At 35.5% G+C, this 17,084-nt stretch overlaps 2 protein-coding genes across 4 annotated transcripts in view; one reads left to right on the top strand and one right to left on the bottom strand.

Annotated features, from left to right (window-relative positions):
* SON (SON DNA and RNA binding protein) overlaps window positions 1–16,928 on the top strand; it is a 31,158-nt gene extending 14,230 nt beyond the window's left edge. The window contains exons 5-12 of one of the 3 annotated variants that reach the window (XM_052643552.1): window positions 160–306; window positions 500–688; window positions 7,789–7,899; window positions 8,930–9,046; window positions 13,149–13,296; window positions 15,049–15,120; window positions 15,218–15,333; window positions 15,852–16,928. In XM_052643552.1, the coding sequence (XP_052499512.1) occupies window positions 160–306; window positions 500–688; window positions 7,789–7,899; window positions 8,930–9,046; window positions 13,149–13,296; window positions 15,049–15,120; window positions 15,218–15,333; window positions 15,852–16,010 (1,059 nt within the window). In that variant the 3' untranslated portion in view covers window positions 16,011–16,928. Of the gene's footprint in view, window positions 1–159; window positions 307–499; window positions 689–788; window positions 1,480–7,788; window positions 7,900–8,929; window positions 9,047–13,148; window positions 13,297–15,048; window positions 15,121–15,217; window positions 15,334–15,798 lie in introns of those variants that run through there. The other 2 variants (XM_052643556.1, XM_052643561.1) reach the window with 2 other exon arrangements.
* The window catches only part of DONSON (DNA replication fork stabilization factor DONSON), a 31,755-nt gene that overhangs the window by 4,137 nt on the left and 10,534 nt on the right, over window positions 1–17,084 (bottom strand). The window lies entirely within an intron of this gene.

Here is a 17,084-nt window from a genome sequence, read left to right as displayed (position 1 = left end):
GTGTTTAAATAAGTAGTGAGCTAAGTTACCCAGCTATAATCTATCATTAATCTTGTTTTACTTTTGAAAGTTGATTTTATGTGGTTTTGAATTTAAGAAATTATATTTTATTCTACATAAAGTGTAAGATTTATCTTTTGTTTGTTTTTACTTTTTAAGAAATGCAAACAGATTGCACAGAGTAAAGAAGATGATGATGTAATAGTGAATAAGCCGCATGTTTCGGACGAAGAGGAAGAAGAACCTCCTTTTTATCATCATCCCTTTAAACTCAGTGAACCCAAACCCATTTTTTTCAATCTGAATGTGAGTATTAATGTTTTTGAATTGGTGAAACAGTACAACTTGTAGAACTATTTAAGTAAAACTGAAATAATATTTAGTTTTTAATTTAGGTGAAATACTGTGAGAAATAGTCATTTTCTGATTATGTTGAAAATCTATTGAGTTTTGAATTAAGAAAAACATTCTTGAATTAAGAAAAACATTGTGTTTTTAGATTGCTGCAGCAAAGCCAACTCCACCAAAAAGCCAGGTAACATTAACAAAAGAATTCCCTGTATCATCTGGATCTCAACATCGGAAAAAAGAAGCAGATAGTGTTTATGGAGAGTGGGTCCCTGTAGAGAAAAACGGTGAAGAAAACAAAGATGATGATAATGTTTTCAGCAGCAATTTGCCCTCTGAGGTAAGTAAGAGGACTATTATGTATTTTTCTTTTTATATACCTGAATCTGCATTTTATTGTTATTTTATATCTGATTTGGATTCTGTTTCACTCTTCTTAGGGCCGGGTTAAACGGCAGGGCCGGGTTAGACGACAGATGAAACAACCCGCAGCTTCTCATTTGACAGTAACTCGATGCAATTCACTTTGTGGAACCAAGCCACAAAGTGAAAAGCATCGAATTGCAGAGAACAGTGTTATCACATCCCTACCCAACATTGGGCCCTCCTTGCACTTGTGGGAAGGTAGCCCAAGGTACAACTATTTAGCTTCCCGTTTTGCTTCAAGGCTCTATAGCTCTAGATTTTGGTGGTAGCAAATTTATTGGGTGGAGGGATTTGAGCAGAGAGAGGCAGATCCTCAGGTTCAACACAAGAACTGGTTTGGAAAAGGTCCCTGTAGGCTGATGTGAGCATCTCGGATACATAGCCTGTTGCCCTTTAAATAATGGTTTCTTACTATATTTCTCTGGGTTGTTTGTCAGATAGCCTTTAATTTTAATCATTTTCCCCTTCTGTGTGCTACCTTGGCCCTTTTGAATTCTTGTGTTTAACCTAATGCTCAGCCTTGGTACTCCATTTCCCTTCTCCTTCCCCTTTTTGCTACTATTAAAAGTTGGAGAAGTAGAATTCACACCTTGAAATTTCCAGGAGGCTATAGTTGTATCTTGTCAAAATGACGCAGTAATAATGCCAAGTGTCAAAACAGCCCCATTAAAATGCCGCCTGATTAAATAATGTGCTGCTAAATACAGTGCACATGAAAACAGCGAGACTGTATATATATGTAAATATATATATATATATCTGTATCTTTGTATGTATCTCTGTATCTGTACCTTTGCTGTATCTTTTAATAAACAGTTTACTTTTATTTAACTTGTTGTGCAAAATCACGCTTGGGGGATCTGGGAGGGTGGAGACTTACTAGGGGGGAGGGAGTTTTAAATGATACAGTAGACTAGTCATCACCTCTTACCCTTGGTTTCCAAAAACCAGACATTTGTCCAAGGACTGGACTAGATATCTGATGCCCGTACAGTGTAGGGATTCTTCCCCAGTTCCTATCCTTGCTATTTTGGGATATGTGGATCCAGAGAGACCTGTACTCTTCACCTACAGGTTCCCCTATATCATCATCATCCAATAAACACCTCTGATAATACAAATAAACAAATTCTGTTTATAAAGTTAAAAGTGAACAGAACCCAAATCAGAAACTTTGGTAGTATTTTTTTCCCCTGAGCTATTCACAGGAGACATTGGTTTTTTTTTGTTTTGTTTTGTTTTTGACCTGTGGCATTTGGAAAAGAGAGCACGTTCTATGCAGTGACACTGGACATAACTAGCCAGTGCAACTTACAGTCACTGATACTTAACATGAGGTTCAACAACTGAAGCAGGGTATGCCATTACCAGTGAAGGAGAGACAGATAAGCTTATTTGGACAATTTTTAGTGAAGCCAGTTGAGTAGTTCAGTTGCTGATTTGCAAATCAGGCTACTTACTGCACATCCCAAGAGGGAAAGGTTAACTGACATTAATAACTGACTTGAATCTAGTAATAGCTGAGTATAAACCATGGTAAGAGGGCTGAACTGACTGACTTAGAAATTCTAATACACATAGTAATTTAGTAATTTCATCAACATTAAGCATTTAACAGAGTTAGAAAAAAACATAAGGAGACATTTACGTGAAAAAAATTTTCCAGTGTGGTAAAGCCCTATAAATACTGTATAATTCCAAAAGATTTTCCTGGGAAGATAAGTGACTATAACTATTTAACTTCAGTGGAACATGGGGAGGATGCTTAGTGAATCCTGGTGATTACGGTTCTTATTAAGAGTTTATATATAAATGTGTGTGTATATATATATTACAGTATTTAGCCATTTTCAGTCTTAACACTGAAACTGTAGTGCCTTACATTGTCTGTCATCAATAGTGGTCGTCATTTGAATGAACAGTTGGGGAAATTAACTCCAAAGACATCTGGGAGGGGGGAGTAGGTGGGTATTAAGATTTTATAATAAGTAAAGGAGCCTTTTATTAAAGCAGGAGACAAAAAAAGGTCTATTCATGAAGCAGATTTCTCCTGTGGGGGAGATTATATACAACTATTGCTGTCAGAACTCTAAGCTAGTTTCTTAGACAATTAGACTAAAAAATACGTGTTAACTTTAATTTCAAGTAAAACAATCCCAAAATTGTAGGAAGGGACAGAAATTTGCTTTTGTTTTTAGGTCTGTGTACTTTTACCTAGAAGAAATATTGAACATCTAAAGGAAGTGTTCACTGTATGAAATGTTCAGTTCTAGTTATTTAGCTGTATCTTACAAATATATTAGTAAGATTAATGTTCTATATTCTGATGTTTGTAGAATACTATTGGTGACATTTTATGGGAGCATTGAGTCTTGATTCCCTGTCAGGGGTTGAAATAAAGATTTTATATAGAAAAGGAAAGTTCTTTTTAAATGGTCAATATTTTAATTGAATAGTGCTTTGAATTTTTCTACCTGTTATTTTTTCATTTTAATAAATATAATTGGAATTTGTGATTCTTTAGTTTTGAGCATAAAACATAATCAGGCAAAGATTACAGATTTGATCTCAGCTTTGCTATATGATCCTTAATCCTACCAGTTGTGCACATGAGTGCTCTTTGACATAAGTAAGAGTGGATAGACGTGGATGGATCAACATAAATCCATATCTTATGGAAATACCAACTCATCACACTGTGGGCTGTGCTGCCATAGCATCGTCTTCCTACCCAGAAGCCAACCAGCATCATCCTCAGTAAAGAGTGACTGCAGAACCTTGATCATATTTGTGTGGATTTTTATTTATAAACAAACCAAAAGTGTTGGAAAACATTTTGAAACTTGTCCTTTGGGGGCATTAATTCTCGGTAATAGATAGCAAAGCCTTACTGGGTAGAGGATATAAGTGTAGTCTCTGACATAAAGTTTCCTTACTTCATGTCCCATTGGAGCTAAAATTCCCTTATGGTTAGGAACTCTGTATTTTGAGGTTTAAGAAAACTGAGTTCTTGTGGTTAAAATGAAAATTTTAAGTGAAAATGAAACATACAGGTCTTGGCAGTGCTAGAATATTATATACAGCTTTTTTATTCATTCTTCTCTCTTTAGATTCTCCCAGGTTATTAACATGGAATTTCTTTACCATTTAATGGTTTACCTAATCCTCCAATTATTGTAATTCATTTAAATGTAATAAACTAAAAACTGCACTAGAGAATTTTATGTGAAATAATAAAAAGACTCATAAATCAGGTTTTAAAACCAAGCCATATAACTCCTGAGGCATTCTGTATTTAGTGTGGCTTTTGTTTATATAGTTGTCATTTACTTTGTATTTTATTAATTTTTGCTAAATATTTTAAATCATGTTTTGATGCAGGCTAGGTGCTTTTTCTTTAACTCTCTTGAAAGTTTCCTTTTATATCATCTTTTAATTGGAGATACCTGCAGCAGCAGCAGCAGCAGCAGCAGCAATTTCTTGTGTAGAAAGTAATTTGCCTTTTACAGGTAGTATTTTTTCCTTACCTGAATGACCACCTTTTAATAATTCTCATTAGTTCTTTTATAGCCTTTTACTGACTTTTTAAGAATTATTTAAGATAATTGTTTTATTTTTGTAAACAGTTGGGTTAACACGGGGGGGAGGAAAATTGACTTAGAAGGATTTTTAAACTAAGGAAGATGAAGATGCACAGTTAATAACTTAGGTTGTGAAATGCATACTACAGTGTCAGTTACATTAGTGTTCTATTAGTCCTGACAACATTTTAGGTTACAGAAATGTTGCTGAAGTAGAGGAGTGAAATAACTTGAACAGGTTTTTATTGATGTGTGAACTGGAATAATTCAGGATACTCTTTTTATGTGGATTTCACCTTTTAGAACAAGCCCTAGAGAGAAGGAAATAAAACATTTCCCCCCATCATGACGCCTAGAATATTACTACACATTACATAGAAGGTCTACTGTGTATTAGTGAAAATAAATTTGCTTTGTTGATGATAGCTTGATAATAGTGTTCTGCAGGGTTTAAGATAATTCCTGCCCTCTGCCCCTGACTTTTAGCATTCTAAAACTTTTAGCATCATTTTGGTACCTTTCACACTTGACCACTTGATTGTTTTTGAGAAACATGAAGTTAAGACTTTGCTGCTACGTATTATAGTCTGGTAGTGGTGGTATAGTTGTGTATGACTCTTAACGACCCAATCGACTGCACATTGCCAGGCGGCTCTGTCCATGGAACTTCGCAGGCAAGAAGACAGCAATGGGTTGCCATTTTCCTTCTCCAGTAGTTATATGCTTTATATAAACACAAATCCTATGCAGTCCAATACAGTAGTCATTGAGCCACTGAGAAATCAGTTCTTTAATTGCACTAGGCACATTTCAAGTGCTCATTAGCTTTCACTGTAAAAGTTCTGTTGGACAGTGCTGTTCTAAAGGGTAGCTGTGATGTTTTATGAGTTTTTTAATACTGATTCAGAACCTTGGTCTAATCTTTGAATATTAATGTTTTGAGAATTATAGTTGGTTTTTTATTCCATATCCTGAGTTATCCTGGCAACTTGGATATATGCTTTTTGATATAAACTCTTGAGGATTCTTAAGAGATTAAGATGATCCTGATTGATCCTATTTTGGGTATGTTTCTTTACATTAAAAAGTACAAATATGAAGTTAATAGTCAAATTACTATTTGTCAATAAAGTTTTGACATGAACTTACAGCTCACTTGGTAAGGCTGTTGAAGAATACATGAACTTGTATTTACCTTAGGAAAAAAACTGGTTGTAATTTTACCTAAATTTATATTAAATCTCAATGTTGATATATTAAATAAATAAAAGTTCCTTTCAGAGTGAGATGTGAATTTAACATAAAATACTGAGATTTGAATGAAGTTTCATCCTGAGGATAAATGATGAGGTATTTAGGTTACCTGCTTGCTTAATCAAGGTTAAAAGAGAAAAAAGTATGAAGATACAAAGTGTGTTCAGAAGGATGAAGTCACAGATAGGTATGTTAATTTGCTTTCCAGTTGGGAAGAAGTAATTTTATTTTAGAAAAGTTGGAATTTTCAGAGCCATCTTAACTACATTTTTATGGCTAATTTACAGTTAGAAATTGGGGGATCAGAGCTTGGCTTGGTGGTGGGTAGGTACATTTTCCCTATTATCTCCTCTGGATTTCAACTTTTTAGAATAAAAACCTACTATTTATACCTAAACACCCTAGTGCTTAGATTTGTAGACGAGTATGAAACCCACAGTAATTCTGGCAAAGTTAAAGAATAGTATTTCGCACATATTTAATGGGCCTCTAAAAATCACTTCCTCATCTTACCTGACAGGTTTATGAAATATTTAAGGCCAAAAAAGAATGTGATTCTGATCTAAAATAATCTGGATTCCCACTTAAAAAGTCACAGCAGGTGATCACGGTTGTAATAGAAGTGAAAAGTGGACATGCTGTGGTTTTAGTGTTTCAGTCTGCCTTTACCTATATATGCCCAGAAATGTTTCAGTTAGTGTGGATAATTGACTAAGTTAACTAAGAAGTTAGGATCTTCTATTAATGAGATCTGTGAGCAGTCTGATTACAGAATGAATTCAGTTTAATTCTGCTTTCATTTAAGGATGGCAGATACATAGAAACCTGTACTTCTTGGTACCTTGTGGAAGAAAATTTTAATTTTGCTAAAGGAATGATACTAGGTGACTCAGCAAGGTAACTAAGAATAGTGAAGATAGGAAAAAGGAAGATTGGCAATCCTCATGCATGAGATAGAATTATTCTCTAATAGTCACTTACTCTTAATTATATAGGTCTTATTTTTAAAAGAAGTATTTCATATCTAATTATACAGTCAAATTAGAGGTTGCCGTAGTTTGGCTTTTTTAAAACAACTTACCTGTTAACTTGCTTTAACTGACTTCCTTATATCTGTCACATCTGTGCAGCTGCTACTGGTTATTCTTTTTATATGAATTCAGGAAAATCCTCCCTTGTCAGATAACTATTCTCTAAAAATGAATTTTCTTGGATGAGATACTAGAAAATATTACTGGGTTTAGTAGTGTTAGAAGAAAAGTATTAAGAATTGGTGAGTTGACACAAATCATCTTGAGCTCTTAATGTTAGAACTAAAAAGCATCAAATACTTGATTTTTTTTTCCTCTAAGGTTGAGCCTTTCACAAATTTGGTAAATAGGATATTTGGTCTAAAGATAATCTTGGAAGTTTTCCTGGATATTATGAAACTTCTTAAAAAGTTAAGTCGCATCTGCTTAGCATCAGCTTTTACAGGTAGAACCTGAGCACTGAAGAGGCGGACCTAAGGCATTTCAGACATACTTTTAAGTGCTCCGGTCTGACACTTGTGCACCCCACAGACAGTCTAACTCCTATCATCAGTGCACGTACTAATGAATGGAAAACCATACATAATGAATATATTCTTTGAAGAAGCTGAGTTCTTTGTATCAGACTTAATGAATCACCACAAGTAGGTGAAAAGGTGCAGCCATCAGTAAAGGAATGGTCTTTGACATGGCAGTGGTTTTCTCCTTGCTTATTTAAGAACCTTGCTTATTGCCTCTGAGGGCTATGCTGAGAAGCAGGATAAAATGAAAACTCCAATGATTATTTCGTTAGGGAAGGTGAGAGATTTTTAAGTTCTTCATGAAACTTTCTATGATTGTAGTTTGATGTAGTAGAAAATAAGAAAGCAGTTGGATTTTGGATTGAGTTCATCTGCCTGATACTTTGTAGCTTACCTTAAACAGTCCGCATCTATCTTCCAAGGTTATTTTACCTTTTAGAGTCTTCTCCCTGCTTTACAAAATTATATATATATATATATATATATACACATTTTTATATATTTGTATATACAGAATTTTATATAAAACTTTGGTTTTTGACATGAAGCAACTAAAGATGTGAGCATTTTTCATAATTTAGGGAGTCTTTGGTTATTTGAGATAATTATCTATGTTTTCTTTCTTAGCCTGTGGACATCTCTACAGCAATGAGTGAACGGGCACTTGCTCAGAAAAGACTCAGCGAGAATGCATTTGACCTTGAAGCTATGAGCATGTTAAATCGTGCTCAGGAACGGGTATGTAGTGGTTTTAATGTCTAGATGATATTTCACTAACTAGAGGGTTATGACATAAGTAAGCCCTGTGGCATGCTGTTGACATGTAGGTCTTTGAAAATCATTTTTCTAGCAAGCTTTCTTTAAGTGAAAGTGATTTGGGGCTTGATTATTCAGTAAATGTCGTGTACTATGGGGCAGGAATTACTTGAGAGAATAGAAATAGAAAAAATTACCTGCCCTCATAGAGTTTGTAATCAAATATATAAAAATAGTAGCTAAGTGCCCATAATAGTCTTGTGAGACATTTGTATTTGCATTTTCTAGAAAGAGTGGCTAAGTGAGGCCCAGGGTCACAACATTAGTAGGGGAACTGGGATCTGAACTAGACAGTCTGAATCCAGTCTGTGTTTTTAACAGTGGACAGCTGCTCCATACAACCTCTTTCTATGGCAAATATATGGGGACAGTAAGTACATGTTCAGACAAATAGAAAACACTGCCTGACAGTTCCAGGTGTTCAGTAAATATGCTTTGAATGAACAACAACTAATTATTTAACCATCACAGTCTTTGAGTGACCAGTTTCCTATATTGTTTTAAGCATGTATCTTGAATTGATTCTTGATTTATAACACTTCAGAGAAAGTAATTAAAAATTGAGACTATCAACATTTATTATCATGCATTTATGAGATGTACGGAGGGCAAGGATCCTTTACCATGTGAACAATTTTCTGTATATTTTCATGTATCTGTGATATTTTGAAGAATAAGTATCACAGCCATGCTTTTCAGTTGATAGATGTATATTTTAAATTTGTTATTATTAATGGGATCCACTGAATGGTTACTGAACTGCTTTGGAATGTTTAAGAAAACAGTTTTAAAGATACAGTAAATTCAGTATATATATTTTTTAAAGTTAAACATTTAACTTTGTTATTTAGTCTTTGTGGGAACCAAGTAAACCGTTTCATTTAGAGAATTAATACCAGTGGCATTTTAACTAGAGAAGTAATTTTACTTAATTGAGGCCTTTTTTCTTCAGATTGATGCCTGGGCTCAGCTGAACTCTATTCCTGGCCAGTTCACAGGAAGTACAGGAGTACAGGTTTTGACACAAGAACAGTTGGCCAACACTGGTGCCCAAGCCTGGATTAAAAAGGTACACAACATATGCACATACAAAAGTGTCCATGTACAAAGTTAAAAATTTTAAGAAAATGTTTTATTAGAAATGTACAAAGAAGCCAGTGAATTTAACTAAAGTTCATGAGTAAATGTGCTATATGTATATACTCCAGGATGGACAATGAAGATGGATTGATCCCTGAGACAATGGCTAATGTATAAATTCGGCTCAAGAGCCGCTCAGTTTATATCCTGCCTCCTGGGTTTTGTCAGGGTGGTTTTTAAACTGTGTTTTGAATGCTAACAGTGTATCTCAGCGGCTGTTCAGAATATTCTACAGTTCCTGTTGGACAACTGATCTTATGATTTCAAAGCAGTGGTTCTCAGATTTTTTTCTCATCATGGGATACTTTATTACAGGTTCATTTTTGGTGAATCACTGCCCCCAAGAACCTTCTGCCAGTTGGTTTTCCGTTCCTTTATTCCTTTGCCCTTCTTTCCCCCTTCCTTAGTGCCCGTCCCTCCTGTAAGCACCCTTGGCCCCTAGTCCTCACTCCTGTTGTGACCTCCAGCCCCAGGTCCATGTGGTTATCAGCTTTTGGTTAAAAGTGGTTGGGAGCCCCACCCCCCCATCAGCACTGCATGTGGTGGTCTTGCCAGGGGACTAGAAGGATGGGGGAGGATGGCTGAAGTGTGGGGTGGGCGGTGCTGAAGGGTGGCGAAATTGGCTGGGGTGGGGGTGGAGAAGACTTATCTGTGGACCACCATTTAGGCCCTGGTGGCCTCTGGTGATCCACAGGTTCAGTTTGAGAACTACTGATTCCGTGAAAAAACAGGATATGTAAGACGTAAATGCAAGGGAGAGGACGGACGCCTCGTGCTGTGAAGATGTAGGTGCTCCTGGTTTCAGATTCCTGCAGTGAGACATGTGAACTCCACCTACGGCTGCCTCATTGTTGGGGGAGTCTTAGGTGGTTACCAAGGGCTTTCTGAAGAAATGGGTTCTGGCGAAGGGATGTGGCTTGGTTGGATGGGTGATGGGGAACTTTGTTTCAGGAGTACTGGCAGCATAGCAGTGCTGAAACAGGGAGGCTGCCTGGTCTAACGGATTGGGAAGGTTTCTTAATGGCGCTGTACTCCTGACTCCTGTTGTGATCGTGGCAAGTAATTACTTGGAATTTCAGTTTCCAAGTGCCTTCTTAACTGCCTCGCGGGGTGGTGATCGATGTAATGTCATGGGTAATAGAAAACTGCTGAGTGCCAGTGAATGAGCTGATTTTTTCTGAAAAATCAGATTTTTGGTTGCTTTGGACCTTTTAATCTCATAACATTTCTTTTTTCAATTTTGATAGCATTATCTCTGGTGATCTTATTAACAAATTAATATAAAGCATACCCTTGCCTGCCCCCGTTTCTGGAGCAGCAGAATAGTTGCACTCATAAGTATGATGTGCTGTGAGTACATAGTCAGATTGGTTAGAAAGTGAATGTAGTTTACTAGGGGTTGGTGTTGGAAAAAAAAGATGAAAATTAGAAAAATTAATTTTGGATTAATTACAGTATTTAAAATATGAAAGTGATTCGTGTAGTGCTTGAAAAATGGCTTTCATCTCATTGGGAATAATTATAAATGTACATAAATTTATTTTAATTTAATATTATCTAATGGTGAAGCTGAATACTTCTGAATATTTCAGAATACTTCTGAATATTTCAGAAAGTTAGACTTGAAGCTTTTATGGGTGTTTAGGCACATAATAATTAAATAGTCATGTACATTACTAGGTAGAAACTTAAGAATGTGATTCCATTGCAAAGTGCTAGTCTTCATTTGTACATGGAAGTTCTGATACATACATATTGTTAAAGACTTGTAAACATCACATAACTTTTAAAAATGATTAAATTGGGTTCCTTATAAACTTTCCTTTTTCTTTTTGATTGCTAGTCCTTGTAGACAGCTGGCAGATTTTAAATGATGTAGATGTAGATCATATTTGATAAGTTACCAAGATAAAGATGTGTTCATTTATCACACCAGATTTTTGAATAATTACAGAAAGTGCTTTCAGGAAACTTCCAAAAATTTGTGTGTTGCTGAAAGATACATGCTGCTAATATCAATTAAGGCAGGAACATTTTACTCAGAAAAATGAGCAAAAACATGGACAAAGGTCATTAGGCAACTATAATATTCATCTTCGTGGTCAAATATCACAAACTCCTTGTTCCATTTAGAAAACTTTTTCAAATGTTTATTCATACGGTGTTCATTGCCTTGCTGTAGGGCAACACCCTCTTAATGTTAAGGACTACAGGGAATGCCAGCATTCTCCATATTCTTTTTTCATTTGCTGCAGTATACTCTTAGATGAAAAGGAATGAGTTTTATTAGTAGTAAGAAAAAATTCGAATGGTTATTGATTTGAAAGAACCTTTATTTTCTGAAATGATTTGGACATGACCTGATGAATATTGTTTACTATTGTAGTCTTATTAGATTAATTAGCTTTTTGTTGAACTGTATATACACCCTGGTGTAAAGAAACATTTGAAGATAATAGAGAACGGAAAAAAAATTGGAAATCTACGTTATTTGGGGAGTTGTGTTATACTCTGCACAGTTGCCCTTTTTTTTAGGAGTGTTTCCTGGAAAAGAGGGGCGGATGAACCTGAAAGTAAGTAAAAGTCATTCTAGGTGTGTAGAAACAAGGCAGTTGGTACCCAGGCATCAGCTAACTTTTCTCTCTACATCAACACTGCATGGCCTGCACCACATAAGGAACTGAACCAGGGCTATGTTTTTACCTCCACAGCTGCCTCCTTCCATCAGAGCACCTTGTTGAACTTAATGTCTAGTCACATACCATTGGCATGTCATACCATTGGCATGTTTTCTCCCCAGCTTATAATTAAATAGCTGGGGGGGGGGTGGGGAGAAAGGATACAGTTTACTACTGTGTAAAACCAAAATTAAAAATTGAGTAGTAACTTACCAGTGGAGGAAGTGATTACACTGTGTCCAGAGCTACCAAAATTTTTGACTCCCTCTGTTGATAAGTTAAATGACTTTTGCTTACATTTGCTAGAGAATGTAAATGTAAAATACTTAATAACAAGGGGAAACAAGACATGATTTGGAGATTATATTTTAAATGTTTAAAACATGACCATAAAGATCCATAGTAGAATTCAGTCATTTGTTACATATACATGGATGCCCTTTAAAAAGAGGCATCACTTATTTCTTAATGTGTGGAAACAACTGACTGTTGACCATGCTAATGTATATAGTGTTGTGCATCTTATGACATTAAGTGGTTTGCTGCTTTGATGGAAATTATGGTTCAGTGGGTTGGATACAAGAGAGATGATTGTTCACAGAATAACCTGTGAACTTTCACCCCTCTGTATGGAAACTTGTTTCAGGGCCAAATCCTTGTAGCTGTCTTCTTGCCCCGGTCAGTGCCAGCCCTACTATTCACAACACTGCTGCTACCGAGGCCTAGGTATGTAAACATTTAAGGAGTTTTTTAAAAGTCTTTTAACATCAAGCTAGGTTTTTGAAAGAGTTCAAATTCAGTTTGGTTTAATTACAGGGTATTGTATGTGCTATCTTTTTGCTTCATAGGGATTTTCTAAGTATAATATTTATACTTATGGTAGAATGGGGGAAAAAAGCTTTGGATGATAACAGTATGCTTCTTCAGTGTTCAAACTATTTCTAAATGATTGCTGGGCTTTATTCATTAACTAGGTACACCTGGGACAATTAATATTATTGACTGTTTTAACATTGCCTTCTTTTTATTTTGCAAGCTAAGAAGAGATACCAGTGAACCTAAATAGTGGACGAAAACAGGAGTGTTCTATTTTTTTTTTTTTTTTGGAGGGGGGCACAAGGGCCACTGTTTTAAAACTGTCATTTGACTTATTTGACTTTTAAAATACTGTTATGTTTATGTGAAAATAATTAGAACATACACACTACAGTATGTCTATAAGTATAGAAGCATTTCATTGCTATAACAGATCTAGACGTAAAGTAAGCTTGCTTTCTTTACAAAGTTACACTGAGTCTGCAGTCAGATTCTAACTATAAACTGGGGATCTTTTACCTTTCTCTCTTTGGATAGGATCAGTTCTTAAGAGCAGCCCCAGTAACTGGAGGGATGGGAGCCGTTTTGATGAGAAAAATGGGCTGGAAAGAAGGAGAAGGATTAGGAAAAAACAAAGAAGGAAATAAGGAACCTATCCTAGTTGATTTTAAGACAGATCGAAAAGGTAAGATTCTTTGTTTTTTTTGTAGAATGTTTATTATACCTCTTTTAACATTTAGGGTTTCATTACTATTATAAATTCATAAATTCTTCTGATGTTAGTGATCCTGAACTGGGGGCACTTCGTATAGTACAGAGTTAGGAATAAAATGTTTAACCCATTTTGAAAGCTTTGTACACGTAACAGGTGGAGACACTTGAGGGTAAAAGGCAGCCTTTGTTTTGTGTAATACCATGATTAGGTTTTTAATTAGATTTCATATTTAGAAAGTAGGATTTTCTTTTTTTTTCTTTTGACAGGGAACATATGCTTCTAGGGTTTTTTGTTTCTAGAATTTATTATTTCTAAGATTTTTATTCTGCATACTCTCATTTCCTGTTAGAGTTCTGTTTAGTCTTCACTTTGTAAACCCTTTTGCATGTCCCTTTTTATCAAACTCAGTAATTGAGTGTTGAGGCTGGAGAATAGGCCAACTGCTGACAAGTGCTACCTCTTTAACACTGCGTTTTTATACTTGGAATAATAGTGTCCACTGTAGAATCATACGGGGCTGCCAGCTAAATGAGATTTAGTTTAAACAGGATTTTTTAAAATTCTGGAAAGTTTAAAACTGAAATTTATTTTTCTTATCTTCGTGATCAGATAGTTTAAGTTGAGGTTATTTCATGCAGTTAAATTGTCATGCTAATGAAACAACTAGCTCTAACAAACTATGTATTTTAAAAAGTGTTTTGTGAAAAAGAAAATAGAAATAAAAATGTTTTGTATCAGAATCTCTACATTGTCATCCAGATGATAACTATGGTGCCATTTTGTTCCATATTGGAGTGAATTTATTATATTGTTACTCAAAAATAGGCTAGACATAACACAATTCTGTAATGTAGTACTAGTGCAAACATTAGAGAGAGAAATTGAATGTCACACTGACATTGTACTGCTTTTATACAAGTTGAATAGATTCTTTGTTAACAGAGGGTAGTTTATTGGTAGAAAGCATCTGTGGGTACATTGCATAATCTAGGGAATAGTCCTTCAGAATTGTGCAGCATGCCCTAGTTTTGGGAAAGCATAGTGGCAGAATTTGTGAAGAATTCTCCCTAGCTTAAATGGAAAGCATTGATTTTAGATAGTAATATAGCTAAGCCCCTTTTGGAAAGGGAGGCCGAGGCTGGCATCTCTTGAGTACATCTCACATCTGAAGTCAGAAAGGGCTAGTTTGCTGGAAAAAGAAATGGGAGAGCGCTGTTTTCACTTTTCCCATTTTGTTTTGGCCTAAAATCCTTGAATTTGGGGGAGCATACTTAAACTGAGCATCATTTTTTTTTTAACGGATGAGAAACCTTTAGAAATCATTTGCAAATAGCCACTTTTTTTTTTTTTTTTGGCCACTAGTTTTCAAAGACGGGGGAGCCTGGTGGGCTGCTGTCTATGGGGTTGCGCAGAGTCGGACACGACTGAAGTGACTTAGCAGCAGAGTGGTTGTTAATTATGGCAATTTATATATGTGTTCACATATTGTTTTTCTGAATATTTTTATACAGTTTCCAACAAGATAAATGAAGTTTGGATATATGTATAGAAATGTCAAAACAGGTTTATATAGAAATCAAGAGTAGTGAGTGTCTGTTGACTATTTTATTTGAGGGCATGGATTAAGATTCCTACAGAGGGAGTAGTTGTTTTGCCATATTATAATTTTAAATCTTTTGAAATGTATTCAGTGATCATTGATTTTTTTCTTTTTTTTTAAAGGTCTTGTTGCAGTAGGAGAAAGAGCACAAAAGAGGTCCGGAAACTTCTCTGCTGCAATGAAAGATCTATCAGGTGAGAGTACGATTTTGAATTTCTTCTTGTCCCACCCTCCCCTTGAATTCATAATTTGTTGCCACAGGCGTGGAGATAATTATTTTTCTCTCTGCAGGCAAGCATCCTGTGTCTGCCTTGATGGAAATCTGTAATAAGAGAAGGTGGCAACCACCTGAATTTCTCTTGGTCCATGATAGTGGCCCTGATCATCGCAAACATTTTCTCTTTAGGGTAAATATGAATTTTTGCGTTAATTTGATAACTTAATGTTAGAGGGTGAGGGATCAGCATTCTGTGATCACAGGGTTAATGTTTGTGGGCTGGGAGTGTGAATATATGTGGGTAGAGCGGTAGAAGTTTTAAACATTAAGTATGCTTCCCTGTTTTTTCAGTATTGGAGGGAAAGATGTGGGCACAATCTGGTGAACAATTTTGTTGACCTTTTCTAGTGGAACATGGGGAATTAAGTGGTTTTTAATCAGGTTTTTTCTTTCCCTTCAATTTGGAGACCTGCTCTTAAATTTGCAGTCCCTTTTCCCAAATGATTTGCTTCTTTTGGGGTTGAGATTAATTTGACTCACATAGTATAGCTTTTATATCTTTGTAAGTTATTTTTCTAGCATTTAGTGAAAAAAATACAAAGCTAATAGATATTAAAGTTTGATGCTGTTCTTATTGTATGTTTTTCTTGAATAGGTATTGAGAAATGGAAGCCCTTACCAGCCCAATTGTATGTTTTTCTTGAATAGGTATTGATAAATGGAAGCGCTTACCAGCCCAGCTTTGCCAGCCCTAATAAGAAGCATGCTAAAGCCACAGCAGCTACTGTGGTTCTTCAAGCAATGGGCCTTGTACCAAAGGACCTCATGGCTAATGCCACTTGCTTCAGGAGTGCCTCACGTAGATAGATTGAGGTTTTATATTAATCATTTCAGATAATTTTACTCTGCATCAAAATGTATTTCCTCTTTAATGTTGTAAATATTTGGCAATTTAAGACATTGTGTAAAAAAGCAATCTGTACAAACATCTCCAGGCTTTGATTTTTGTACCATGGAAATTGTATTTAACCATACAGGGTTTTGGTATGTTTATATTGTTTACCTTAGTGATGTATTTGTTTAAGTGGCTAACATCCAAACAATTGTTTGAAGGCATCCGTAATCTTCAGTGTGGAATGTTAAAAATAACGCTTTTATACTGTATTTTGTACTATGATGTAACTCCCCTTCATTATGGCTCGGCTGCTGTAACACTTGCCTGTAATCAGTGAAGGGCTGTGCACCTTGTACTAGTTCACAATGGGTTCTGCTGGACAGATACTGGGCCAGTGTTACTGAGTTAATCAAGCAAGATCTGTTCCACAGGGCTAATGCCACCACCTCCCCTTTAAAATTTTGTAGAGGTTATAAAAAAAGACAGTGGTATGTTGTGTGATGATCAGCACAAAGTCCTGCGTTTCTGTCAGAGCCACTTGGGCCATGAATGAGAAGGGAGTCAAAATGAAGTCTGACTAGAATTTTACTGCAGAGGCCAAGTACATTTAGTATGGCATTGAGTTGTGATATAGTTTTACTTTGATGTGCATTTTGAATTTCAGCTACACCTAGATAGAAGTAAAATGATAATTAAAATGCTGTAACCAACTTATCTAATAAAATCGGCACCCAGCCACTATTTTGTTGACTATGAGAAAGTTTAAGTTTATGTTAATTTTTAGGGTCTGATAGAATATTTCATGTGTATTACAGTGGTATTCATATGCTATGTCTCTAAACTTTATTTTCAAAAGCTTAAGGCCCAAATATAAACTTCTCTGGAATAAATGTGGTGTTTTATTTTCTGGATTACAAAGTGAACACATACTTCTTCACTACTGTTACTTCTTTACCCAATGCTTTTGATTTCTAAGCACTTTTATTTAAGAAAATTTGAATTATATATGTATATATATATATACACACACACAAATAACCTACAAG

The sequence above is a fragment of the Budorcas taxicolor genome, chromosome 1 (genome assembly GCF_023091745.1).
Source record: "Budorcas taxicolor isolate Tak-1 chromosome 1, Takin1.1, whole genome shotgun sequence".
NCBI classification, from domain to species: domain Eukaryota; kingdom Metazoa; phylum Chordata; class Mammalia; order Artiodactyla; family Bovidae; genus Budorcas; species Budorcas taxicolor.
Note: the sequence above shows the minus strand (reverse complement) of the source record. Positions and strands in the feature narration are given on the sequence as shown.